The sequence below is a fragment of the Mchenga conophoros genome, linkage group LG17 (genome assembly GCF_057382185.1).
Source record: "Mchenga conophoros isolate Kocher_MC1m ecotype Shallow Benthic linkage group LG17, M_conophoros_male_GT1.1, whole genome shotgun sequence".
NCBI lineage: Eukaryota > Metazoa > Chordata > Actinopteri > Cichliformes > Cichlidae > Mchenga > Mchenga conophoros.
In genome coordinates, this window is record NC_140542.1 from 31,680,184 (window position 1) to 31,707,426 (window position 27,243).

Below are 27,243 nucleotides of genomic sequence, written 5' to 3' on the forward strand. Positions count from 1 at the left end.
AAATATAATTGAGTAATTTATCCAGTTTGTCTCACTGGCCAATGAACTTGCCCAACATCCTTTTTGTTTTTTCAATAAACTGGCTCAGGGTCATTGAAATACTAGTTACAGTGAAAGTGGTAAGGACATATTTAGTGGTCCTCTGCATTCACTAACTGAAAAATTCCATATTCAAAGGAAGAAAATGACATATCTTTGAAAGCATTCCCATTAAACACACAAAAACTTCACAGAAGTGCTTCTGCTTATATAAAAGCTTTTTCTCTCTTTGTGTGTGCTGGTCTCTGTGGAAGTAGTCTATCAAAGTAGGAGCACACTGATGGAAAGTGCCATACCTGCCCTAATCCCTTTCATAAGCTCACCAGAAGACAGGGAAGATAACAGACCAGCTGATGTGGCTATTTACTAAAAATAAATGACCAAAGCACAGAGCTGTTGTGGTCAATACATGTCTATAAATAACATGGAAAGGCCAATTATTATTTCCTCAGTCTTTCTTTCTTGTGTTTGTGTCTGTCTTGTGCGTGTATATAGCTTTCTTCATTTACTTAGAGTATAATGCATTTTGATATTCATCAAGTGGCACCAAATGCAAAGAAATGCATGCTTAGATTTACAGACGCCTGTCAAATAAGGTAACACAGCCTCAATGGACTGGACTACTATTATCTTGTTACCTCACATGAGCTCATTCTGATCACAAGGGGAAAAAAAAAAAAAAAAAGTCTTATTTTTTTTAATTTTAAGAATCAACAGCTGAAATTCACAGTCAGGACTGCAGCCATGTTTTGCCCTTTATTCTACCTGGGTCAGTAAAGGCTGTGATAATCCTCTGTCCAGCTGTTTCCAGATCTGTAGGTGATGGGACCTACATTCCTTGCTCACATTACATGCTGGACTGACATGATTGTGATCTCCTTTCATTTTACCTCTTCATTATAGAAAAGGAATGTTACCATGTCTTGTGAGACCTACAACAAAAGATTTACCAGTGGTTTTGTAGGAAAGGCAAAGATTGGAGGAGACATCCATTGTGACAAGATGTGAAGGTTAAAACAAACAAACATAGCAACGAGTCCAAATAACAAAATACGTATATATCAACCTTTTATTGGAGTGTACATTGTAAGAGTCATTATTCGTCCAGCCTTTTTGGTAAGACTTGGCATTCACAACGTCTTATTAACCGAGTTACCTACAGAAGCTAACATCAGCAAAACATGGCTAGTTTTTCTCCCAAGAAGTATCTTAGTATTTGACAAAAAAAAAAAAAAAGAAAAAAAAAAAAGAGGTCAGTTAGAAAATCAAGCAAGTGGCAATTTGTCTCTCAAAGACATAATTTGAAGGAAATATTTGTTTTCTTAAACAGCAAACAGAAGGAAAGGAATTATAGTTTGAAAAGCTTTAAATGTTTTCAATCACAGTATTTTTCAAGAAACTTCACGCACTGCGAGTGTTGTATTGGCCTTTTTTTTTTTTTTTAAATTATCCAGAAACGTATTAGCAAAATTACCCAGACTGGAATGCTAATATGCTTTTTAAAGGTTTAATTACTAAACATGACAACTTATGACACAGCAACAGGTTTTAGATTTTTTCCCCCTTTCTTGGCGAGCGGTACTCCTCACCCTTACTTAGTTCGGTTCACGGTTTTCTCTGCCACGTTTATTGTTCTGGCATAAGCAGCTAGCATATGGTTAGCTAAACCATACCAATCAGTCTTCATGATGCTTCACTGATTATGTACAGGTTGGAAGTCAGGTTACTTCTATTTTTGAGGCCAAGGGTTTAATGTGTGCTATAAACATATGCTAATGGTTAATGTTTGCCAACAATAACAGAAAATATATTACTTTATGATAAATGTTAACATTTTCCATTTATGGCTGCTGTTAGAGCTAATTTTATAATACAGGGTTTACCAATACCTGTCATTTGTCACCATTGCTCACTAGTAGAAGTGACTTGCCTTCTTTATTTTCCATTATCTGTCATAATTTTGTTTAGCTTCTAAAGCCATTTTCTGCCAATGCAAAAAAAAAAACAAACAAAAAAAACCTTGAAATTTTGAGATATATTTAAATCAAAATTTTGACAGACCCAACTTGAAATTTTAACTTGATTTGTAATTAAGATCTAAATTTGTAGGAAATAAGCAAGCTATTCCACACATTCAGGAAAAGATGGTTTGTGCTGACGGATAATTTTAACCATATCTTGCAGAACCTTTCAGACAGAAAGCACTAAAGGAAAACTTATCAACTGCTGTTTAGCAAAAGTTGTTATACAATATCACTTTACAGACAAACAGGTTAGAAGGAATTTGCACAACTGTGGAAATTACAGTTCTCTAACAATTAAGCAGATTTTTAACTAGTTGTGACTTAAGTATTTTGTCCTATTTAACATTAAATAAAAAATGTTAAACTTGCTGATAACCGTTTTCCTTTTTTTAGTTCAGATCAAATGACAGCTTGAATCTTTAGTCTTTGTAGAGAACTGTTAACCACAGAGTTCTTTATGGAAGTAATTCCTATGTTACACCTCATGATTTACAGTTAGCTAAAATAATGATACTTGTTAGAAGAATGCCATGAATGCATTTCTTCCTATAGCAGGAAGTACATGATGTTAGCCCTGGTGTTTCTGCACAGTAACTTTGCATATGGACCCATGATAAGCATCAGGTATGAAAACTAAAATGTCTTTATTCCACAAGTTTTACATGATGAATGACCTGATTTCAACAAACAGGCATTTATTAATACTCTGCTTGCTATTGTAAAAAAACAGAACACAGATTCAGCTGAATCTTTAGTGTTGTTGGAAAAAAAAAACGAAAAAAAAAAAACAACACCCCAAAACCCTAAAAATCACAACAGATAGCCTGCCATAACACTGTGGGCTACCTCCATTCATGTACTCTATGTAGTGTTGTGTGTTTAAAAACAAATGAAATAAAAAAAGCTTCATGTTCAGGTGTATTTCTGTCTCATTACCTAAAGCGTATGTAATTTCCATAATGAAGCAGACCTGAAAAATGTCCTGTATTCATGCAGCGAGTCTCCTCTTTTTAATCTGTGCAAAAATATAACAAGACTCAAACTCTGGAGAAAATTTACAGTCCACAACAAATGAAGCTAAATATTCCAAAAATCCTCTTTGTTTTAAGAAAATATGAGTGCTAAACTAGGATCATTTGAATACGTAAAAATAAACTACAGAGCAGTAGGGTATGAAAATAGTTAATTCTTTTCCCTCCTAATGAACAACGATGATACGACTAATCAAAAGATCTGTGGCGACCTGTTTTGTAAGTTACCACCCCAAAACTACATTTAACGCTGAAATTTGAAAGACAAATTGATATAAAATTGCACGTTAAACTGACGACTGGGAACGTGTGCAATGGGAGGCAGCAGATATGAAAGATGCCTGAGTGACAGATGAGGGAGTGATGTGGGGGGGCAAGGGACACTTAAAATGAGAGATGAGACATATTGCTATCAAGAGACAGATCCAGCCAATAAGGCGTAAAGGGAGAAGATGAAGGGCCGACGACCGAAGATGACAATGACAAACATTTACAGATTAAATGAGGTATTGCACAGATTAATAAAAAGGCATGAAGGCAACAAAAAATATACAGCAAATCAATAGAACATTTACATTAATAATTTTGAAATTAACGATTTCTTTTTCCAAATACAATTTTAGTGTTGTGATCATTTGGTTGGGGAATTGAGGAATGGGGGGTTTGGGAAGGGGAGAAAAAGAAAAAAAACAAACAAACAAACACTAGTCATCCCACTCATCCTCCTCCTCAAAGTCTTCATCATCTTCATCATCATCATCCTCATCTGTAGAAAGAAAAATCATGTTATCTAGGCTGAAAGAGATGAAAAGTGCTTAATGCAGGCAATAAAACAGCAATATTTACACAGAGGCTATGTATGATGAATTATACTGTTGTTCAAAATTCTCTGAGGGTGACTTTCATGTTTTGTTTTGTTTTTAAATGAGAAAGTGAAAAACAAAAAATCATGAGGATGTTCGACTGATGAGGAAGTTGTTCCACAATTTGGTTGTACGTGTACAATGACAATAAAGGGCTACTCTATTCCATTGTATTCTTTAAATGTCATCAGATTTAGAGTAAATGACGTTCAAATGACTGCAGTTGGTGTAAACTTGGTGGTGCTGACAAGCCTCTTCAGGGAAAACGCTCCGAGATCGACGACAAGCTTTTTTTTCCCTTGTTGTATTTCAGTTTATAAAACTGTCCGATGACTGCGTAGCACAAGAATAGCTTAAGAAAGTTTCATTACTTTGCATTGACTTCATGTGAAACCGTTTTCGATATATGGAGCTGAATTTGTGTGAATGCCAACTAAAAGTGGAAAAACACTAAGAGACTCAAGGCTGCCCTACCTTGTTCCATGTAAAACAGCCAATGAAATTAACTGATAAAGATCACTTCCATTCCTTTTTTGCAGGGTGATTTACATCAGTACTTATTATAGGCTGCTAACAGTGTGTCAGGTAAGCTTGAATTTAAATGCTTTACTAATAAAATCATGTTCAATACGGGTGGAAAACTTGACCTCTGACCTTCAGGTCAAGGCCACTGAGATAGAAACTCATCTGAGATTTTTAGTAGATGCATCTAAGGTATCAGTTTGAAAATCCTACACTGCCTCATAGTCAGTCAGACAGGTTTTTTTCAGTCATCGCATTCACAAATGCCGGGGTCATACCCCATCGGCCTTTTCTGGCTGAGAGGTAAAAATTGGTAGTCAACAGGAAACAAAGATAGTCCTAGTTTTAACTACAGATATATGTTGTAGCGATAGCTGAGTAGGTGATAAAGACTGATATATTTGAAAGTACCTGAAGAGTGAATAGCCCTTTTCCTTTTCTCCATCACCTCCATGAGGGCCCCAACAATGCCTGATGATGGGGCTGGTGAGGCAGGTGCTGAGTCATTATTATCGTCCCTCTGTAAAGACAATACATAAAACGTGGTGGTTAAAGCACGCAAAGAAAGCACAGCGGATGGAGAGATGCCGTGTGGGATGGATGAATACTCACAGTTTTAAGTTGGATTCCTTGTCGGATTTGGTCCAGAAGCGCGTCTCTGCCCACGTTGGATGCTGGCCTCTCTTTCTGCTCCACCTTTTTAAGCTGGGTTCCTTCTCTGATCTGACTCAGCAGCGCCGACTTGTTTCCAGATGTCGGCAGGCTGCTGTCCCCTCCGTTAGCTTCTGTGGCGAGTGGAGGAGCTGGGGGTGGAGGGCCAGGAGGAGGTGGCGGGGGAGGAGGAGGAGGTGGTGCGCCAGCGCCGGATGAGGGGGGAGGCGGGGGTGGTGGGGGAGGTGCAACGGGAAGGGATGCGTGGACCGGTGGAGGGGGTGGCGGGAGTGGGCCGCGGCTGGGAGGAGGCGGCGGTGGAGCAGATATGCCTGGCCGTGATGGAGGGGGAGGCGGGGGTGCAGAGACGGGAGCTCTGGAGGGGGGAGGAGGTGGAGGTGCACCTCGTCCCCGTGCGGGAGGTGGTGGTGGGGGAGGGGCGGAGCCGTGATGTGGGGGTGGGGGAGGAGGGCCGCCTCTGGATGGAGGTGGAGGTGGAGGTGCTGAAGAAAAGGAGGAGAAGAAAAAGGTTAAAGCAGAAACTTGTGATTGAACCATTTGTAGTTCACACTGTATCCCCTACAGGTTATTTTTCCTTTTTATTCTCTACATATAATTTTAATGAAGGGCAGAGGAAAATCTGGACAATTCCTAAAGATTTTAAGGAATCTCAGTCAAGAAGTGCTCGTCAGGTCCTCTTGCGCAAAGCCATGCAATTACAGAGTTGAGTGAAGGAGCAGCCTTCTTGCAAATAACTGGTGGGGTTTTTTTGTTCACAAAATCTGTATTGAGAAAAAAAAATGTCCACAAACTTTCAAAGAAAGATGTTAATACTCCCAAATTGGACTTCGTATCCCCATTCCAAGTATGTGAACACCATTTAAAAACATGCTTTCCAAAGCTCAAAAAGCTAGTTTGGCTCTGCTTCACTGACGACTAAAGCCTGGTTAAACAAACGTAAATTCACGTGCAAAGTGTTTAAAACATGACGGGCCAAACATTTACAAGTGTGGCTGAAGTTCATGTGAGAGGTTAGATAGAAACAAAGTATTTAAAGTAGTGTCATTGCAGGACAATGTTTCCGTGAAACAAAGGAAACCTGTCTAACGTGACAAACAGCTGGTATGTCTCCAGAGAGTCGACAGCACATCCAACTCGAGAACAATCAGGTGCAAAACAGCAAAGATCTTACTAAAAAGACTGAAGACCTGAAACAGCTCGGATTCATAGTTTGACTCTACATGCACAGTCACAGCAGGTCATGCATAGAAACCTACCACTCCACCTGGGCGGACCTGGGGATAAAACCACCACACTAGTTAGATTGTCAATTAAAGACAATCAACCTATTAAACACATTTTCAGAGGGTGAGTGTCCTGCACAAACACGCACATACATCAAATTTAACAGTATAGTTAAATTCCTATTTCTTATATCAAGATATGAAAACCCGGGCTACATATTCGTTTCTGTGGCCGTACCTTGTTTCCGCAGCTCATCTTTGACAGCATCTACACCTCCGTTCTTCTCGATGAAATCATAGATGACCTTAGAGGTCTCTTTATCCTTTAGCTGAGCCTCAGAAATGCCACACATATCAAACAGGTTTTTCAGCTCTGGGTCCAAGTTATTCAGCTGAAGAATAAACAGAGATTTAAACATGACATTTAGCCTCTGCACCTACACTTTAGGTTCAGGTTATCCCACAGATAATCAGATTATGTGCAGCTGCAAATGTACAAACAGGAATTTCAGACAAACATCAACTAGAAAAATACCTTTATCGTTCACGGAAATAAGATTATAAGGAAATATTTTCAAGAAAATATCAAAGAATATTTTGAAGTTTTAGGAGATGCACTCTGAGCCAAATCAAAAGCTGAATGTGAGGAGTAACTTTCTGTCAATGTCATGTTGTTTTGGGGAGACATTTCTAAATAAAAAGCTGAAATAAGAGTGGGCTCGAGAAAAGGCCAGAATATCAGCCGTTATGGTGCCACCTGGTGGTTTCAGTTCTGAGCTACCAAAGGTCTGTGTAGGACTTGTTACAGGAGTGGACTCTGGAAGCAGAAAATGCTCTGTTGCAAGTCGAGATCAAGTTGCAAGAGATGAAGACCTCAATATGACATTTAATCTGGCTTTCTAATAATATGACAGGTTTGACAAATTGATTCAAGCAGACTATTAAAAAAAAGACCTTCTGTTTAAGGGGAAGTTCTTTACTTTGACTTTACTAAAAGTACCTGAAGAACAGATTATAAAATATATCCCTTACCCTTTTATGAATCCTCCAATTTGTGCCTAGGTTTTAAAAGCCTGAGGATTTAAGAGGTGAGCAGGTTTTGTTTGACTGACGTCACTCATTTAAAAAAAATAAAATAAATCTCCTTGAAAGCATTAACTTATGAAACCAAAATCATCTGAAATTCATTTTTTCATTTACAGGGAGACCAAGTCTCTTTGACCTGTATAATCTCAGAGCTATCATCCAGAGTCCAACAGAGTTACTGATGAAGCTTTTTGGGAACGAGTCCATGGATTATGCAGATGTGGGTTGATTCCCTACATCACCAAAAAAAATGAATAAATAAAAAAAATCTCCTTGTGTAACACTCCGGATGGCTCAGCCACACAGCTCAGATTAATATTTGGGAGCCAGTATTAAAATTTAAACTATCTGTCAAGAAGAGGGATGCCTACTTGACATATGGATGAGCTACACACAAATGTCTAGAGGTCACATAGCTGACATGTGCAGACACGCACAACAAACATGTACATATTAGTGTTAGGTTCTGTGGATGCTGCTTACATCAAAGCCTGTGTTTGGATCCCATCCTACATGTCCAATGTGCCTGTGAGAAAAGGAGAAGAGAGAGCATGTGAGACATGATGTGTTCAGGAAGGGGGCAGAATACATAGACAGTACATGATGTTTCCTATATTCAAATAAAAAGCAGACAAAGATCCATTAGCTATTAACTGCAAAGCCAATCTGTGTTTGTCAGGTAAAAGCAAAGATATGTGTTTATTTATTCTGTAGGATGGCACTAAATGGATTAGTGCTGCCACCCCCTCACCTCTTCTTCAGATGCAGAAGTTCATCAGTGCAAATGTGTCAAACTTTTATATCAAATTTTAAGACATCTGAAACTCATAGCATAGCTTTAAATGCTACTTTTGACTTTCTCAGAGGACTACCTTCAACGTTAGCGCTGCTTAAAATTCATTTAATTATTCCTGCTGTGTCTTAAAAACCACATTATAAAATACAACATGTGTAATTTCTCCAAGTGCTGCATAATTAACTAAATGTATTATTTATAAGGGTAAATGGGTGATTGACTAATGGCTATTAAAATTTTGGAAATGGAGTAATAGTGCAGCAGTTCATGCTGGCTGTGACGTGGGATTATTAGGCTTTGTAAAGAGCAAATTGTCAAAGCGGGAACCAGGATTACAGCTGACTTTTTAAGCTTTTTGTGCTGCTGTAGCGCCACCTAGTGCTGTCAAACTCTGCAGCGCTGCTCTGATTTAATTTATGCATGACAGTCCAATTTGTTGCACTTATGTGAACTCCAGGCATTTGTGTAGGAAAAGTATGGCATTCAATTTATATGAAATTCATGGTAAGTGGTAAAAACACGACCTACAAAAAAATACAATACTGGAAAAAAAGCACAAAGTCCAGGGAAAACAGTTTACCAAGGAGACCAAAGGTCAGCGTTTACCTCTGACCTTAAACAAACAACCCTGGGCTCACTCACTGGAAGTTGCTCGGTGTGCCAATGTCTGCCTTTGTCAACCTCTTCTTCTTCCCCCCTTTGACTTTTTTCTCCCTCTTAGGAAAGGAAGAGTGCACAATGTTGTTCATCTGAGAATTGTTGTGATAACGCTGAACGCTGTTGATCTCTGGGTTTTTGATATCGACAGTCGCCATGGGCAATGCGGGTCCTGGAAAATGAAGAAGACAGTACTAAAGTTACAGCTCATATAAAACAACAAAGGATTTTCCTCCTACATCTAAAGAAGTGTCTTTAAACGCCTAATGCACGAACTGTCTTCAGATTAAAATGCCATAAAAGTGTTTAACAAGCCATAAAACATGACCTGTGACCCTGGCTCTATATAGAAATAGAGTTTGTGCTTTTACTTTATGTGCTTAAATCATCCTTTAATGACTATTACAGACTGTGTGGAGATCTGCACATGTTATTTAAATCTGTTGGTGAGAAAACAATGTCAGAATATTCAGTATATGATAAATAATAGCATTTTTCATACTTCCCTGGGGTATTTAAACTAAATAATCACATTAGTTAAGACAGAGAGATGAAGCTAAACATCATTAAGACTAAAGACTTTGTACATTTTTGTCTAAAACGTGTTCAAAACCTTGTTCTCTTCAGTTTTGGTCCTCATCAATTGTCTAGACAATGGGTCTCAAACACAAGGCCCGGGGGCCAGAATAGGCCTGGGGAAGACCCCAATCTGGCCCACTGGATGACTTTGGAAAATGTGAAGGAGCACATAAATTCTAGACTTTTAACTGTATTTTCACAAGTGTTACACCTTTTCCTGCTAATAAAGACATCCCTAATAGCAATTCATACAACACTGAAATAATTAAAAAACTGAGACATACTGTTCTTTTTTAATACAGTAAGACATCTCATTGATTAAATGTGTGGCTAATTCTCTGTACACTCACAGAAATAGGAGTTTCACTGCTTCCGCCAACATAAGATTAAAGTAGCCTGTGTTTGACCTGTGAGGTAAAATGAGTTTGACATCCTTGGTCTAGACAGTTAATAGATTTGCTCTTATTATGGATTACATAACCAGGGAGGTCCAAGAGGAGAAGGCATACACAGAACAGAGAGCAGACTTTATTTGACCACAAACAACGAAAAATGTCTGTTTACATACTAAAGTAATGAACAAGTTCATTTGTTTTTTGTTTTCCAGCTATTAAAATGAAGGAGAATGGACACAGGCAATGCAAGATTACCAATATAGTCAATAAGTCACATGGTAATTTTATCTGCAAACCAGCAGTCACACAACAAGCAAGCACTACTACTGTCTCAACCACAGTGGTTCTCAGAATGGGGATTTGGGAACCCAAAGCTAAGGCGTGTAAAAACATTTACCGATTAATGCTAATATTGTGCTGTGTAACTGAAAGCTGCAAAAAACTGTTTCCATTACTCTCCCAGGTTAAAGTAGGGACAACACACTTTCTCTGATTTGATGACACATCATGTCATCAAATCACTCACTGCTCTTAGGCTGCAATAAAACACACTTGCTGCTGTGTAGCCTGGACTGTTAATAGCTAACCTTTTCAGGGGTTCCTTAGACATCGCCTCTCCTTTAAAGGATCCTCAACCAAAGAAACCTACAATCACTGTTCCTAGCCCAGCAGTGAGCATCTCTGATCCCATCGTGCGAAACAACTCCAGCCTTTACAATAGAATTGTACAACTTTCAATTGGCACCTCAAATGAAAGACATACCTCCGACACGCTTGCTACAAGGACTGTTGGGCGTTTTGCTGGGTGAAGGCGATGCAGACCGACTGCGTCGCCTTCTCAGGTTATCCCAAATACACCTGCTGCTTCTTGCATTGCAGGTGGTCACACTGATGTCTACAAGCACTTTGTCCACCAAGTTGCAAGCTCGGTCTTCAGAGCAGATGGAAAGTCGAGCAGTGGGGTCAGAAAGAGATGGGTACAGTTCATCCTGGGGGAGAACCAGGCAATGTAAGGAAGACAGGCAGCTACCTGGGCTCAGCCCTCCACCTCCCATAGTTGCTCCTCTTCCAGAAGCTTCACAATTAAGTTCCTCAGAAGGAGCAGAAAGAAAGGTGGTGCAGAACATCATCGTAGTTGTTGGCTTGGCATGAAAGATAAGGCGGGAACGAGGTCGGATTTAAAGGCAGCAAAAAGATCTCAGGTCTTCTTTCTCAATTTAGAAAAGAAAAAAAAAAGAGGTGCAGAAATGTCTGGTGAACAATACGTCTGAGCTATCAATCAAAGACTATCCACTTGTTGCGTTGTGTCAGATGTGAATCCAGTTCAGAAGGATGTTTCTGCTTCCAAAACGATACAAGAAGATGTGATGGATCCGAGTCTTCATTTACTGAATAGATTTCCTGCATCTGATGATGATTATATGGTTCCTTCCTCAGCTGAAAAAGCTAACATCCAACAATGCATTTGGAAAGGGGGAAAGAGCCAAAACTTTGCCAGCCAGCGGCTAAAGCTTATTCATCCCCTTCGACTCCCTACTGTCAAGATTGTAATGCCCGGATTGGCTGGCTGTGATCATTTCACCACCAGTCTGTCCACTACCTCCTCCCTTTTCCTGCAAAACATATCTAATCCCAGCAAGTTATTCTGGATTTTGTGCCTCTGTTTTACGTAACCATTAAAACCCATCCATGTCATAATCCCACAATAATCTCTGGGGTTTCTAAAACATGATGAATCAGTGGAGAGAAAGAAAGAGGGAGAAGGGCAGGGCGATAGATAAAAACATGAGAGAGAAAACAGACTGATTAAATGAAGAGAGAGGGAGGGCAGATGAGGATAATTGATGAGCAGGCAAGTGCTCAACCAGGCAGCAGGAGTAGTGGAGAGGACAGCAAAAACCAGACTAGAGATGACAGTAACAGAGTGATGATGCAGTGATGGGAAAGGAGAGAAAGACAGTTAGGAATGGAGAGGAAATTCCAAAGGGATTTCCTTTGGAAATTGACTAACTTACTTATGCAAAAAGTACCTTTCCACAAAAAGAGACCATGCACGGCAAATCCAAGATAGAAATGGGATTTGGATAGGTGGATAGGTGGCTGCTTTACTGGGCACAGGTATATAGAACAAGTTGCCTTTAGAAACCAGTTTTTGAATTGTCATTTCCAACTCTGACCTTGAAAAAGCTGCATATGAATACCAACTCAAAGTCCAAAATATGAATCCTGAGCTGATTTACATGATGTTTATGTATACAATCAGAATACCATCATGCCCAATTCCATTAACCTACCCCCAATCTAAGCATCAGCCAAATACTTGTCTAAGTTAATACCTCTTTATGCTGGCACACAAACAAATATATGGGCCAAATCTTCCAGTCTAAAACTACTTCATCACTGCTGTCTCAAACTAGGCTGTGTGTCTTGTGACACATGTCCAGAACACAAGCGTCTGCACATCCACAAATGTATTCCATCTGTTTACTCAGACCATACTAAGCGGCAGAATGACGCTACACCGAGGGCATGACTCCACTACGGGGCAATGTCGTGTCATGTTATGGTTTTGCTCTACATTCCAACACCGACCAGGATTAAAAATACCAAATCAGACATTTCTTAGAAGTTCTCAAGCCGTCATTCAAAGAAAATATTTATGAAACTTCCTTGAATCGCCTCACAAAATGTTGATGTTTCTCAGGCGGTTTAAAGCTAATTTAAAAGGAGTAAGACAAATAATAGGAAACAGAGCATGTAGTTTCTTTGCTGTGTTTTTGATAACACCCTGCAATGTGTTGTGTACTGTTTATACAGTAAATCATTTATTATTCATTAAAAAAACAAAACAAAAAACAAACAAAAACACCCCCAAATCAAAACAAATAGCAGACAACCATTGTTTATGAGAGAAAAAAAAGACATCCCAAAAAAACAAAACAGGCATCAAAAACCTTGAGATGATTCATGTCAAACACATCACTTCTTCTTGAGCTGCTCCTGGAGCTGTTTCACAACTAGTCTTTCCAGCTATAAGCAGCTTCTCTATTTACTTTGTATTTCACAAAGGGGAACAGCTCTATGCTGGCAAAATGTTCTCAGGATGCATACTGGCTGTTTTGACTGTATATTATTATCACTGTCATAATACAGCCACTCAATCTTAAAAGTAAGTATTAAGGATTACAAATGTGTTTCAAGGAACTTAGGGGTTTCGTAGAGGAGCTTTGGGTTTCTGGAATTTGTGCTTGTTGGGACTTTTGATAAAATTCTAGTGACATTTCAAGTTTTTAGTTTTCAGGTTTGTTTAGTTTTTTCCGTGCCATTTTCATTAAGTTAACTGTAGTCTTGCGCTTCTGTACATCCCCTTTTAGGAAGGTCATCTGTTTGGGTAACCAGTGCATGATAAAGGTTTATTGTTTTAGTGTGGGAAGTAAGCAACTCTCCCTCATTGTCACAAGTGTTTGAGAACTAACGTAGCAAAGTATGAATCCATAGTGTCACACATTCCTCTTCACCTCTTTTTATCACAACAGAATTGGTACCAAGTGAAATCTGGTTCCCAGCTATGAGCTGGGCTAATTAAAGACACTTAAACCAAACTAAAACCAGATATCGCCCAACTATGGTTAGAAGCCATAGATCAGGAAAGGGGGAAGCTTGTTGAAAGTTTTGCCCTATGACTTGTCAACTGGCAGGTCATTCCAGCTGATAGCTTAGACCTCAGTCACATAGGCCCAGAGACCAGTTGACAACCTTCCGGCAACCTCTGGTTGCTAGGGAAAAAACCCCAGTATATCCCCTGAGTGGTTGCTGTGTGACATCGGTCGCAAAGTGATCAGTTTTCACCTTGTGACTACTGGCAACTTCCAGTAGCCACTCATCAACTGGTAAGAGAATACACATTTTTCCCAAGCAACCACCAATTGCCAGAGGGTTGCCAATCAGTCTGTAGGCCTGACGTTTTCCTTGTCTGTTTCAGACCAAGTCACCTCTTTTTGCATTTCTTGTCAGCATGAATTTCAGTAAAATAGACAGATGCTATGCTTAAGTCTTTCTATGTGACATATCCCACAGCTTATGTCTTAATAAACTATACAGGTGTATGTAGTTTGCATATGTAGTTAGCATTTTACATTTCATGTAGGCATTATCAGTTAAACTGCAATGTAGCTATGTAGTTTCCTCCACAGTATAAGAAGAAATGAACTATCGTTGAAACCATGAGCTACGCAGAAACCCTGCCAGTATGACAGTGAGCAGAGTGTCACAAATGTTTGCCAACACCATCAGACACAAGTCTGACTCTGGCTTTACACTTCTTTTCTGATCATTTCAGAAAGAAACAGTGGAAAACATACCATTTGCAGGGTCGCGTCTCTTCTCTGTGAACACACAGACAAATTAAGTCATTACACTCCTGTGCTAAGTAGTGGGCTGTGTTAATGTGAAGCGGATGAGTGTGAGCGCGTCAGAGTACAGACGTTAAAAAGAGAAGAGAGCCGATTTGTAGGTTTCGGCGGGATTGTGCGTGTATTGCACTGAATGGAGGGTTATTCAGAAAAAAATAAATTGCCAAGCAGAGTTCAGTTAGTGTGTTTAGAAGGAGTAAATCACACATTCTTACACACACACACACACGCACACCAGCTAGAGTCCACACTTAAACTATCAACAACTCAAGAGGGCTTTACAAGAGATGTTGCATCTCATATTAACAATAATACATTTAGTTTCTAGAAGTTCAAAGGTTGTTAATTAACATGGGACACACACACACACACACACACACACACACACACACACACACACACACACACACACACTAATGGCTTGAGTTTTCCTGAGGTGGAAGATCAAAAAGAGGAAGCCTTGTTGATACGATTAAGCACCGAATGCAGCGGGCTGAGGGGGAAATATGAAAGAGAACGATCGATTCAAAGGTCAGGAAATGACCCGCAGAACAAGCAGAGTGGAGACGGCTCGGTTTTAATCAAGCACAAGATAATCAAAGTTAAGAACTGAGTGCCAAGTCTGAGAAGGCATCTGGATGGCTGTGGATAAGAATCTCTTCAGTTTCATGTTCAGTATGAGAGTCTGTGTGGATGACTTTGTCTTTAGGTGGAGAGTTTTAGAGTTGTTGGTGCATGAAGAAATGAACTGAAGGAAAAACTGCCTGACCCTGTTTTGTTTTAATCTGGAGCTATTCAAGTGTTACTGTAAATACTGACACAATAGTTTAGGGGTGCAATATTTAAAAACTGGTTTCTCAAACCAATCGCCATGTTCAGTAAATTACAAGAAAGCACTGGAAATGCTCTACTCCTGAGAGATGAAGCAGGAATCATTGATTGGTTCTGCACATTTCATTCTGAAACTGCAGTGCCCCCCTTGGGACAGTCAGCATATTTCTTCCCCAAAAGCCTGGGTGCAGTATTATGATGCATTTGTTTTGGTTGAAAAGTCATGTGATGGTATTTGTGTCAAAAGAAACATTTGGAAGAACCATTTGGAAGTACGTGGGGAAAACCCCTAAAAGCTTTCAATTTCTGTTAACATGTTTGAAAGTTTTTTGGCAGCACCAACTTTATGAGGTTTCTGTTAAGATGACTCTGAAGATCTGTTTTTTTGTTTTTTTTTAAATAAGACTACGTCACAGTAGGGCAGTATTCGGATCGTACTCTCACTGAACGTGTTACCAACAGCTCTGAAAACTTTATAAGATGAGGAGAAGAGCAGATGATAACAGCAGACAGACCCAGGCAAAAAAAGACAAAGGAAAAAATTAAAAACATAAGGAACAGCTAAATGTGGCCCCAAGGCACATCTTCCATTAATTGACTACCTCTGATTAAGATTGCTTATGTATTGAAATTTAGACCTTTTTTTGCCCAGTTCTGTCATCCAACAGTTTCAAAAATGACAAGTTTAGAAATGTATTTGATCTTGTGCTCCCACTTAATGATGAATGGTGATGATTTGGCTTGAAATATAATCAGACAAACCAGATTGTTGAGCATAAGACAAAACTTTGCTAATCATGTCATTTTTCTCTCCCCCCAGCAAGTTAGATCAGTAGTTAGGACCTAAGGTGAAGCAGTGATAGCAATAAGTGGGTACCGGTTTTCCTCAGTTTTCTCCCCATTAGCTCTCCCGCAGTGTTCCGGAAACGCTTGCACTCATCTTCATTGGAAAAGTTCAGACCCACTTGGCATGTCTGTGAACACACAAAACAGAAAAGAAATTAAAAAACTGTTATGAATAGAATTTTGGTACTTCTGTATATCTATGGATAGTCTCTGGCAGCAGTCCCCAACCTTTTTTGCGCCACGGACCGGTTTATGCCCCGACAATATTTTCACGGACCGGCCTTTAAGGTGTCTCGGAAAAATACAACAAAAACTAGTACCGGTACTGAAAAAAGGAAGATTTATTCATAACACACGTGAAAAGACCCAGGAAAACCGAGTTAACGATAAAAACGATAACAAAATAACGCTGAAAAACCGATAAAAACCCTGAAAACCACACCTGAGCCTCAACTCTCGCGTCCGGTACCAAATGACTCACGGACCGCTACCGGTCCGAGGCACGGGGGTTGGGGACCGCTGATCTATGGGTTTCCAAATACACTTCCATTATGCGTATACTGCAACTGAACAACAGTGCCGTAAAGCTTACGGTCAGCTCAAGTCTAATCCACCGTGCTAACAGTTTGTATTCTCTTTAAATAAAGATGTCTTGTGACATGAAAAGCTTTAGAAGTGACACAAAGCTCAAATTTCTAGTTCCGTAACTTTAATGGTGGTGCCTTTTGGTAAGCACACCTGGAAGTTTGGTCACACATGCTTTCCATGGCAGGTTTCCATCAGAATTTCTGGACTGAATGAAGATTATGATGAAGGAAATATGCTCTGTGGTAAACTTTAACTGATGTAGACATGCTTTCAGGAACATTTGAACAAAAAATAAGGAACCAAAACATAGGCTTATGGTTTTCAATGCCACATACTGGCTACAGAAAGTACAACTTGTACCTACTAATTCCATTAAAATGTGAGACTGCATGGGTGTAATGTTTACTCAGCAGTACACAAAAACAGAGCCACACACAGCTGAACAATCCCCCCCCAAAAACAAACAAAAAACCAAAAACCCACATTAGTACATTACTGTGTTAAAGTCTTGAGCCACCCCCCTACTCTAGGTATCGCTAAAACCTTATCGATATCCTTTCTTGGTCACACACTGCAGAACAATCTAAATGCTGACTTTCTTTCAAGAGAATATTTTTCAGCAACACTAACAGTTAACACAAAAGAAATTTAAAGCAGGGGTCTAAATATTATCAACTAACCTGAGGTTGAGAAAGATAAGTAAAAAGACAAATGTAACTGCTGAGGGAAAAAACTTACATCTCCAGCAAATGTGATGAAGTATGGTTTGGGGCCACTAATGCTAAAGTTGTTGTACAGCTCCTGTTCATACATCACCTTCCCATCCTGTGGAGAAACAGAAGCACGGCTGAATACAAAATAAATAAACAAACAACTAATAAGGCAAGTAGAAAGCTGAAATTTATTATCACGATAACTCAATAAGAAGCCATCTTTTACACACAGAATTGCCCCTTGCTTCCCATATACCTACCCTGATGTCAAAGACCCTGATGAAGTAGGATCGTTGGGGGTTGTCTTTAACCAAACAGGCCACCCCGCAGCATTTCTTGTTCCAGCTGGAGCTCCTATCTGCTGTGAATACCTGGACCACACCTGAAGACAATGTCTGGAAAAAAGGACAGAGGGAGGAGGAGAGTGAGAATCGCAAATATCTGTGTTAATGTTCTATACAAAGCATGTTTTATACAGCCATGTGCCAGAGATTTACAAGCTGGATCCTAAAGGAATAAAGCAATATTAGAAATGAAATACAGATAGAGAACAGAAATACCCCACTTGCCTTAAAATAAGTAAAAAAAACAACAACAAAAAACCCTGATAGTTTCACTAGTTTTTAATGACATGTACAATATAGACTCGATGCATAATTACTCCAATTATGTATTATGAATATTGCATGCATTTCAGCATCTCCTTAATTTAAATATTCCAAAGAAATTCCAGTTATATTTACGCATAACCCATATACACGCCCAATAAAAGGCATAGAAAAAGGCAAAGAAGCCAACATTTGTTTAAGACAAAAAGGCATCATATTATGTGCAAACACACTAAAAACACACCTGTAGTGCACACAGAGACATGATCATAAGGCAGGGTTAGACACCTGCAGTTTTTACAGGTTGCTGCAGGGAGTTTCTAACACTGAGGGGGTCCACGTTCACAGCCATTAACACATACATGAAAGCAATACCATCACGACAGGAAATGCCTCATCTAAAGTGAGTTCCAGGATGTACTGGAGGTATTAAGACAACATACGGAGGAGCCCTTAGATTATTCTTTGTAATTTAGTGGGAATGAGAGGTTTTGTTAAAAAACAAACAAAAAAAACCCAAAACAGGGCAAGTAAATCACCCTTTTCTAATATACAAACATTTGTTGTGGGGATTTTTTGGGAGGGGGGCATTTTTCTGGCTTTTGTGGTTTTGTCCATATCTTCTTTCTTTTTTTTTTTGGACAGATCCTCAAAAGTCAGTCACAGTACAAGATCAGTATCATCAGAAAAAATCCTATTCTACATGTAATACTGAAACTGGTAACAACCACACCACAAGGCTCGTCTTTGCAGTACAGCAGACGTCATCATGATGATTCTTGGAATATCTGGATGGACACCTCATTAGCTTCCACTTCCTTCTACCATTGAACTGAAACTAAAAGTTTGATTTTGCAGTCAAAATGCAGATAAATTTTCTTCTGCATATGAAAAAAAAAAGCCCACTGTGCTGGGTTTAACTGCTAAAATAAAACACAGGGTACCATTGAGCATTGTTTATTGCCCTCATAATGCCAATTCTGATATCTCTGCAAGAAAAATGCTTCCAGTCAGTGACTCCACACTCTTCCTACAAGCTGAGTTTAGCTAAACAAATGGCAGTCCTGGCCTTTCAGAGGAACTGCTGCGATACTGGGACAAACTGATCTCCTATTAGGATCTGATACTGATCCCATCCTGGTTTAAAAAAAAAATAAAAAATACAGATATCTGACAATCTATTCAATTCAATTCTATATTGGTCTGTCTTTCTCATGTCACAGATCGGGAGCAGTGACTGGGTCAATAGCGGGAGAGACAACTCAACATTACAATAAAGCATCAACTCAAGTGCAATTTGTGTTGGAGCCTCTCTTTCTTGCTTATTCACTCTCACTCTGGTCACTCTTAGACACTTTCAAAATCTGTTGGAAACCCCACTTTAGTATGAGTTTGTACTACTTTTGTCTTACTTCTTACTGAAATCTCTTTTTATGCTTCTTTTCTTAATTTTGTCATGCACCAAGAAATACTTGTCAGCAAACATTTACTGTACTATCATGGCAACATAATGTGATGTCAATATGATTGACATCATTTCCCTTCACCTGTCTCCCATTAGCTCAACTAATAGACTAACAGCAGGGAAAGGTAAGGCTTTTGTTACACTCAGTTGCAACCGTATCACAGCAGTATGCAGTATTGTAGTATGACTCAATCTTAGCTGAAATGAGCAAAGTGTAAATTATGAGATGCAACATTAAATTAGGTAAATAAATTCTTAATTTATCATAGCACTTGTTTTGAGCCTGTTGTAATTTATTGTTTTAGTGATGAATGCCAATTTAGTACATTTGTATTGCTGATTGCATTCATTTGATACAGTTTAACTTAAAAAAAAATTACACATAAAAGATGATTCAAAGTTTCTTACTCAGAGTGAAGAAGACAGCTTATTAAATTAAAGCTCCTCTCTAACTGGATACCTCTAGCTTAGCTTAGAAGTCTGTATTGTTCAAACTGGAAAAAGCTGCATCAGCCCATTCCTGAAGTGGCCATGATAGCCACACTAACTGCATGACTAAAACACAGCATTAAATGAGACAACAGAAAACAGGCAGTTTTTTTTTCAGCTCGTCTGCAAAAGATATTTTTATCTGCATTTATGTAATCATTACATTTCTTAACACTACAACTCTTGAAGAAATAGCCAGGATTGAAAGAATCATTTAAATTCTGTTTTGTAATGCATTTTCACAGTAACAGGGCCTGTGTGATATCCAAGGTTTGAGGCTCTATGGATTCATCCTCCCATAGAGCGCTGATTGCTCCTGACAGGGCCAAAGGCTGCAGGAAGTGGGGCTCTGAGTATGGCGTCATTAAACCCCGGCCAAAAGGACCCTACACACCAAACCATTCTCTAGTGAATTAATTCCCTCTTCTTCTCTCTTATGCACTTATCCTCAAACACTTAGTTTCTACATGTGTACTGACCTCACCATGCAATTGCCCAGGCAGCACACAATCTAATGCAATATAACTATAAACATGGGGTCGATTAAAAGGAAGAAACGAAAGCTAGTATAAGCAAGTAATGACAACAAGTAAAAGATCAAGTAACATAGTTCACTATCTGTATTAGTAACACATTACAATTTTTCTTTCTATTTTCAATTCCTCAGGAAGCAATTTATGGTCAAAGAGCACTTCCACCCTTGGTGATTGCAGGAATCAAATGCAAAAATTTAATAGAAAAATCAGACCACCGCTGAGATGAATCAACAGGAAAAGAGAAAGCATGTGTAATGTTTCAGAATTTGGTAGTCAGCTATAGTGATAATTAGAGAGACCATGTCACAAACTATCCATATTAGTAAGATACCAACAGTGTATCAACTGTAACTGTATGACAGGTCACCTGTCGAAAGTAAATGCAGCGTATTCCTTTTAGACTGATCCGCCCTCAAAAGTGTGGAGTAATAATTACTTTGTTTTTGTGCCATGTGTGTAACACATGTACAACTACTACAAATTGATTCTGCTGCTGTGTGAGTCTGTACTAATGTAGACTAATAAAAACAACAGAAAGACTTCTAAAAAACAGCAGGAAGCAACAACACTGAGAATCTGCTCCTGTAATTATTTTGTTAAAGCTTTTTCATTATTGTCATTACTAGATCTTCTTCCAGCTGGTAAAGATATGAAGGTAAAGTACAAAAAACCCCAAACAAACAAAAAAAAAAAAATCAACATGGAGAGGCCTGTGTCCACACCTCAGACCACTAGGCTCATGTTTATCTGTTAAACTCTGGACATTCAACGCTATGTTTAACGGGGAGTAGGAAGAATACAAGAAATACAAAAGACAGCCAAGGAAAAGGGAAAGAAACAGATGACATAAGACGTAAAGTGAGACTAAAAAGAAGGAAAGAAGGAAAGAAGAAAAAAAAAAAAAAAAAAATCACAAAAGGGGAAAGGTGGAGTGAAAAAGGAGTCACGTTCCCCTTCTCCAGCACAAATCACCAGAGGAGGCCGACCACGGGACTTCCTGTAGGACAGGACTGCTGATCAAGCAGTCTGTGCATGTGCACATGCACGCGCACACACACACACACACACAGCGTGAATTGGACGCCTTCCACCTTTTGCCAAGTCAGTGTTGCTGATGGTAAAACAGCACAAGGAATACCAATGAGTAAAACTAATGAGTGAGACCACTGTGCGTGAACCTGTAGGTGTCTCTTTTTCTCAATGCATGATTTTGGAGGATGAAATGTGTTTAATACACAAGGTTATGCTTCAGGTGGTTTCACAGTTTTAAATCAGGGATTTCTACAGTTGATAATCCATATGTATGTGCACCACTTCCATTCTTATTTTGCAAGATTAACCCACTTACGGAGATTTGCCATGTCCATCTTGTCTCTGCCTGCAGGTGAAGCGATGGGGGAGGAGGGGGAGTTGTGTTTAGTGAAGGAAAGAGGTGAGGCCGAGTAAGGTTGCGTAAAGACAAAAGTGGACGAAAGAGAGGCAAACTTGTGGCTCCACAACTATAATTATAAGAGAACAGACTATATCGATATAAAGGATATTGTCACATCTTATATCTCGTATAAAAATATCGATTTTTAAAAGAAACAAAACTCAATATATCGTCCAGCCCTATGGCATATTACAGCTGGGCGATATAAGATTTTTTCATATCACGATATGTTTTTTTCATTTCAGGCGATAACGATATCTATCACGATATAAGCCAAATAACTATATTTGTAAGATTTAAATGTGCCGTTGCTCACAAGTAAAATGTGAAATAATCAGCAGCTTGTTTTGATTTAAATATTTATTTCCCATAATAAATTCAACAGGGTAGATGTACTTAAGGAACATGAGACTTTTTCAGATAAAGGCAAATATTGCAAACTACACAAAAGGCAGCCGCTAAAGCGTTTAAGTTTCAAAATAGAACAAACAAAAAAGACTACTAAATTTTCAATTCCACTTAGAAACAAAATATTAATTCTAAAAATAAATCTTAGTTTGTTTTACAGAAGATCAAAAATGGTAAATGGCCTGTATTTATATAGCGCTTTACTAGTCCCTAAGGACCCCAAAGCTCTTTACATATCCAGTCATCCACCCATTCACACACACATTCACACACTGGTGATGGCAAGCTACATTGTAGCCACAGCCACCCTGGGGCGCACTGACAGAGGCGAGGCTGCCGGACACTGGCGCCACCAGGCCCTCTGACCACCACCAGTAGGCAACAGGTGAAGTGTCTTGCCCAAGGACACAACGACCGAGACTGTCCAAGCCGGGGCTCGAACCGGCAACCTTCCGTTTACAAGGCGAACTCCCAACTCTTGAGCCATGATCGCCCCACAAGATCAGACAAAACTGACTAACTTTTGTCAATATCAAATAAACTGAGAACTAAAAGGAAATTCTCAATCTCTCCTTGTTGTATAGCTTAGCTTTTCAAACAGTTTTAACAGTTACTTTAGTCTGACAAAAGCCGAATGACGAATTAGCGCTTCCAGTCAGAGATTGAGCATGCACCGCTTTATTGTATTTCCAGACTTGCTTTCGGCACAATTTACAGTGCGCGCTACTCTGTTTTTTGTCAGATTTGAAATAGCCGAAATACCTTCACACTACGGAACTTCTATGGCTCTTCCTTTCGACAATCTCTCCGGCATCGGAACCATCATCTGTTTTCTCTTCGGTAACCTTCGGTCATGCTCTCGGTTGACTTTTCTCTAGTCGGCACACTCATTTCCTCCATTACCCGGGCGGCACGGCGGCTGGCTGCTTCCCAAACAAATACACATGTGCGGCTTGGCACTTGTGCTGTACGTAACAAGTCACGTGACGTGACGCTGCGGCTGTGATTGGTTCGGCTCTGCGCTACTTAATTTGGATTGGCTGTTCTTTTTTTAAGAGGACAAGAGCGGTGAGGTCTATCGCAGTAGATTAATTTTTCTATCGAGAAAAAGTTATTTCGCAATACATATCGTTCTATCGCCCAGCTCTATGGCATATATTACATTTTAAACGTTCATAGAAGCAGGTAAATTCATATTTTAAAAAGGTGTTATAAGGGAAACAATCTGAGGGAAACTTTCATGCTTTAGATATATTTTATATATAAAAAGGTCTGTTAGTTTGTAACAAGGAATAGTATACAAACAAGGCTGTTACAGATACAGCAACTCTGGTAGGTAAGAGCTGTCTCGATTAGAAAGATGATGGTGCTGAAAAAGGTTAAACAACAGTTATTGTGGTTTTTACATTTTCTGATTAACAATTGTGTTGCATGAGCGCCAACCATTCGGTCAGCCACTACATCACTTGGTGGATATTCTAATTAGACTGAGACACACACAATGTCTGTCTCTTCCAGCCTCCCTCTCCCCCGAGCCTCTCTAACACACACACACACACACACACACACACACACACACACACACACACACACTTTGTCTCTTCCAAACTCACTCTTCAATGAAAAGACGTGTAGAAACACACAAGAGCGTAGGACTGTGAGGAATGTTCCTCAGTGCACGTCTCAGTCACATGCTGTATGACACAACTGCCAGAAAGCCAGATGAAGCCTGTTACTGGGGTTTAAAACTGGTTACATAGTTGTCAGGCACACCTTAGAAACCTGTGTCTAAGGAGGAGGCGGGACATCCAACCGTGTGACCTCATACAGGCTTGATATACTGTGTCATGGGACAGGAAGTATGGCCTTTCCAAAGCAAACATGTGTGCATACGCACACACAAGCATCTCAAACAGCATGGTTGGTTTAGTGCAGCAAAGAGGAAGACACAGTTGTATGTCAATCAAGCGCAACACCTTTACTATGCACAATTACAGGAAACAATGATTACTATGAGGAAGTAACCCAGGAACAGATTACATGCAAGTCACTAAGAAAGGGCAGTGGAGAATTTAATATCCCTGTTGTTGACCTCGCCTCCCGTAGAGCGCACAAAAACAGACCACTTTATTGAACTGGAAAACCTGGACTTTAAAACCAGCTTCCTCTGCAACGGTAATCAATAACAGGTGAAGGTGTGCCATTCTTTCATGATGAAACCACAGGGTAACATTTGCAACATAGTGGGACCAAACTGCTCCACAGCAATACAAAAAAAAAGTATAAATCAAACAGTAAAACTGAAACTCAAAATAACCTGTCATACGCTTAATTTTCAACAATTTTGTTGACCTTAATTAGGAAGTAAACTAAATACTCTTTGCCAAGATTACCCAACTCTGGAGTGTGATAAGTGGTCTAATAGATTAATTTAACAGATAGCAATATGGGTGTGACACTATCGAACATTAACTAAATGTGGGCTGTGGTAAGCCACAGACTCTTTGGAAGGCAAATATCTACTGATCTAAGCCCCCAGTTTCTTTTATGGTCAGCTGATGGCCATTCTGTTGTGTCAGCCCACAAAGAAATGAGGAATCATAATGTCAATAGAATGAGACATGCAACTTTTAGAAGACATGCAGACATTGCTGTGGAGAAGTGAAGGTGCAGCTGCATATCTGTTACTTGAGATAACACTATGATCTACTGGATGTGGGTCGCTCCAAGACATGGTGCTTAATGAGGACATAAAAATGAATCAGCTGAATGCTAAACATGTTACGTAACATTAGGCTATTTTACAACATTGAGTCGTGACACTGCACTAGTGGTCTTGACTGCAGTCCCACCGGTACATCGGGCTACTCCCACAGATTCTCGTCAGATTTTTTGTGACTGACAAGTCCTGCATTACCAGAGGGCTTCTCGGCTCGTCAGCTTTGTCAAGAGCTCAGCCAAGCCTGCTCGGCACATTCTTTTCGGGGGACACACTTCCCGAAAACAACCTAGGTTCAGCCACGTTATGTAATGCCAGTGCAAAAAAAAGAAAAATCATTCCTTTGCCCCGTTTTCCGCTGATGGGTTTAACAGCTCCAATACCCCGACTATTAACTGCACTCTGCCAGTGCTAGGCTCGATGCGGTTAGGCTAATGACAGCGGAATTTCAGGATTTCCTGAGTGATTTCAGGTGTGTCCAGCCTTCAAGATAAAAATCATACCGGCTCAGGCCAGAGGGTAAAATCAAACTTGTCGTTTCCCAAATGTCACCGTCGCAAACGGGACATTTGACACAATCGCTACACCTACTTGCCCTCTCCGGCCGCCTGGACTGTCAAAACAAACCTTACAAGTTAGAAATCCCAAATGTTTCTCAGTCAACACAAACCCTAAAATCAAAACAAAAAACTGTAGGCCATAAACGCACTGTTACACCTAACAGCTAATCTTTATTTTCCTTCTCGGGACGGGATACACGGTGCAAGTTAGCTGCATTAGCCTTTTTTTCTTAGCCCGCTATCACAGAACAAATTAATGGGAAAACTTACGATGCATTTCCTGCCGAGGTGGTTGAAAAGACATTCATTTTCCTGCGAAGTCAGTAGTGTCGAGCCGACATTTGTTTGCCGCCGTGGCGGCGGATGTCCACTCATTATTGAGGATCAGTTTATAAAGTATATACGGACTCTAACTCGTTAAGAGATCCAAAAAGATACATAAACAATCCCTCGGTCATCCGTGGCCTGGCTCCGACCCCGCACACCGGTTCACTTTATCCCAGGGGTCGGCAAGACTGCAGAAACAAAAAAATATGCCGCTCAGGAATGTATTGCGAGGTCCCCCTCCTCCACAAAATAAGGTCAAAACTAGAGCAACCGAGCGAACACGGAAAACGGCAAAAACTTTCCTGGGAAGTCCGGCCGCCAGAGAGCCCAGCGCCAGTTCCATCCAACATGGCAGTGTTAAGACTAGTCCACTATCCGGGAATGGGGTGCAGACGTATCCCAACTGTGTGCTGCATAACCACTAAAAGAAAACTTTAGAACAACAAACAGGTAAAAGTTTATTTATACATATCCAATTTTTTTTATCATTCACATTTTGGTGAGAGCCCGGTTATCAAATTCTATTTAATGAAATCACAAGTCCAAGCCGTCTACATAGAGATGGTTTAGTCCAGTCCGCCCCTGGGTTTCATGACAGGAATGCGAGTGCAGAATGGGAGGAGATAAGAAACAAGGTACAAGTTTCACAAATACAATGACATAATGCTGTTTACCAGAGGAATTATTTAGTTCAGAATTAATACAAAGGTTTACCCTACTCGTTAAACCGATACTGATAAGGATAAATAGGTTTTTATTTTTTAAAAATACATTCCGTCTAATGTATGTTTCTAAATTCTTGAAGTCAGAGAAGTAATGCATCCAGTTATTCTGGCCTTATGATGTTAAACATCCAATGGGAGATGATGACCCCCCCTTGAACGGAAACTTTTTAAAGGCAATGCACGCTGGTTTCATCACACTACAAATGACCTATAAATAACACAGGGTAAAATTAAGACTGCTCCAGTTACTATATATACCCTCAGGGGTAATGCCCAAATTGTGCTTACATATGCTGTAAACTCAAAGTCTGTTCTCTCTCTTCATCCCATGCCAAGTGACTGCCATATGGCCCTTAATGTATGGCAGAGTATGGCACAATAAAAGAAGTCACACTCCCAATAAGCAGGCGGTTTGAAACCACGGTAACTAGCTCTGAACATTGACAGCATGCATGACTTGTTCATATTTTAATAATGCACCTAAGGGGATTTGTTATACTCGTGTTCAGCCAGGCTCATAAACAGGTCTGTCTGCAGTATGGCAGTCCTAGCGAGTGGATAAAAAAAGGGGGAACTACACTGTCATGCAGGAATGCACCCCTGACGCTACTTTGCATTTCTGACGCTTGTGCGAACATCATGTATTTACTTAAACAATTCACGACAGACCTGTAGTTGTGGTCAGACGTTTTCATAC

The 27,243-nt window shown here is 39.8% G+C and overlaps 1 protein-coding gene across 4 annotated transcripts; it reads right to left on the bottom strand.

Moving 5' to 3' along the window:
• Positions 1-1,090: 1,090 nt before the first annotated feature.
• Positions 1,091-26,168, bottom strand: LOC146555742 (actin nucleation-promoting factor WASL-like). Of its 4 annotated transcripts, XM_085252908.1 has the most exons (12): positions 25,765-26,168; positions 17,538-17,672; positions 17,303-17,389; positions 16,008-16,104; positions 14,249-14,272; positions 8,899-9,085; positions 7,944-7,986; positions 6,613-6,766; positions 6,408-6,425; positions 5,092-5,633; positions 4,891-4,999; positions 1,091-3,860 (listed from the first exon to the last, which is right to left on the bottom strand). In XM_085252908.1, the coding sequence occupies exons 1-12, from the start codon at positions 25,867-25,869 to the stop codon at positions 3,799-3,801; spliced, it is 1,563 nt and encodes a 520-aa protein (XP_085109034.1). In that variant the 5' UTR covers positions 25,870-26,168; the 3' UTR covers positions 1,091-3,798. The 4 variants fall into 4 exon arrangements, with proteins under 4 accessions (XP_085109034.1, XP_085109035.1, XP_085109036.1 ...); XM_085252909.1 differs by lacking the exon at positions 6,408-6,425; XM_085252910.1 differs by lacking the exons at positions 6,408-6,425; positions 14,249-14,272.
• Between the last annotated feature and the right edge of the window lie 1,075 nt (positions 26,169-27,243).

Coding starts and splice junctions, on each gene's coding strand:
- LOC146555742 (XM_085252908.1), bottom strand. CDS start 25,869: ATGAGTGGACATCCGCCGCCACGGCGGCAAACAAATGTCGGCTCGACA. Junction 9,086..14,248: donor GAGACGCGACCCTGCAAATG/GTATGTTTTCCA, acceptor TTCATTTTCCAG/GACCCGCATTGCCCATGGCG. Junction 3,861..4,890: donor AAGGGCTATTCACTCTTCAG/GTACTTTCAAAT, acceptor TTCTTTCTACAG/ATGAGGATGATGATGATGAA.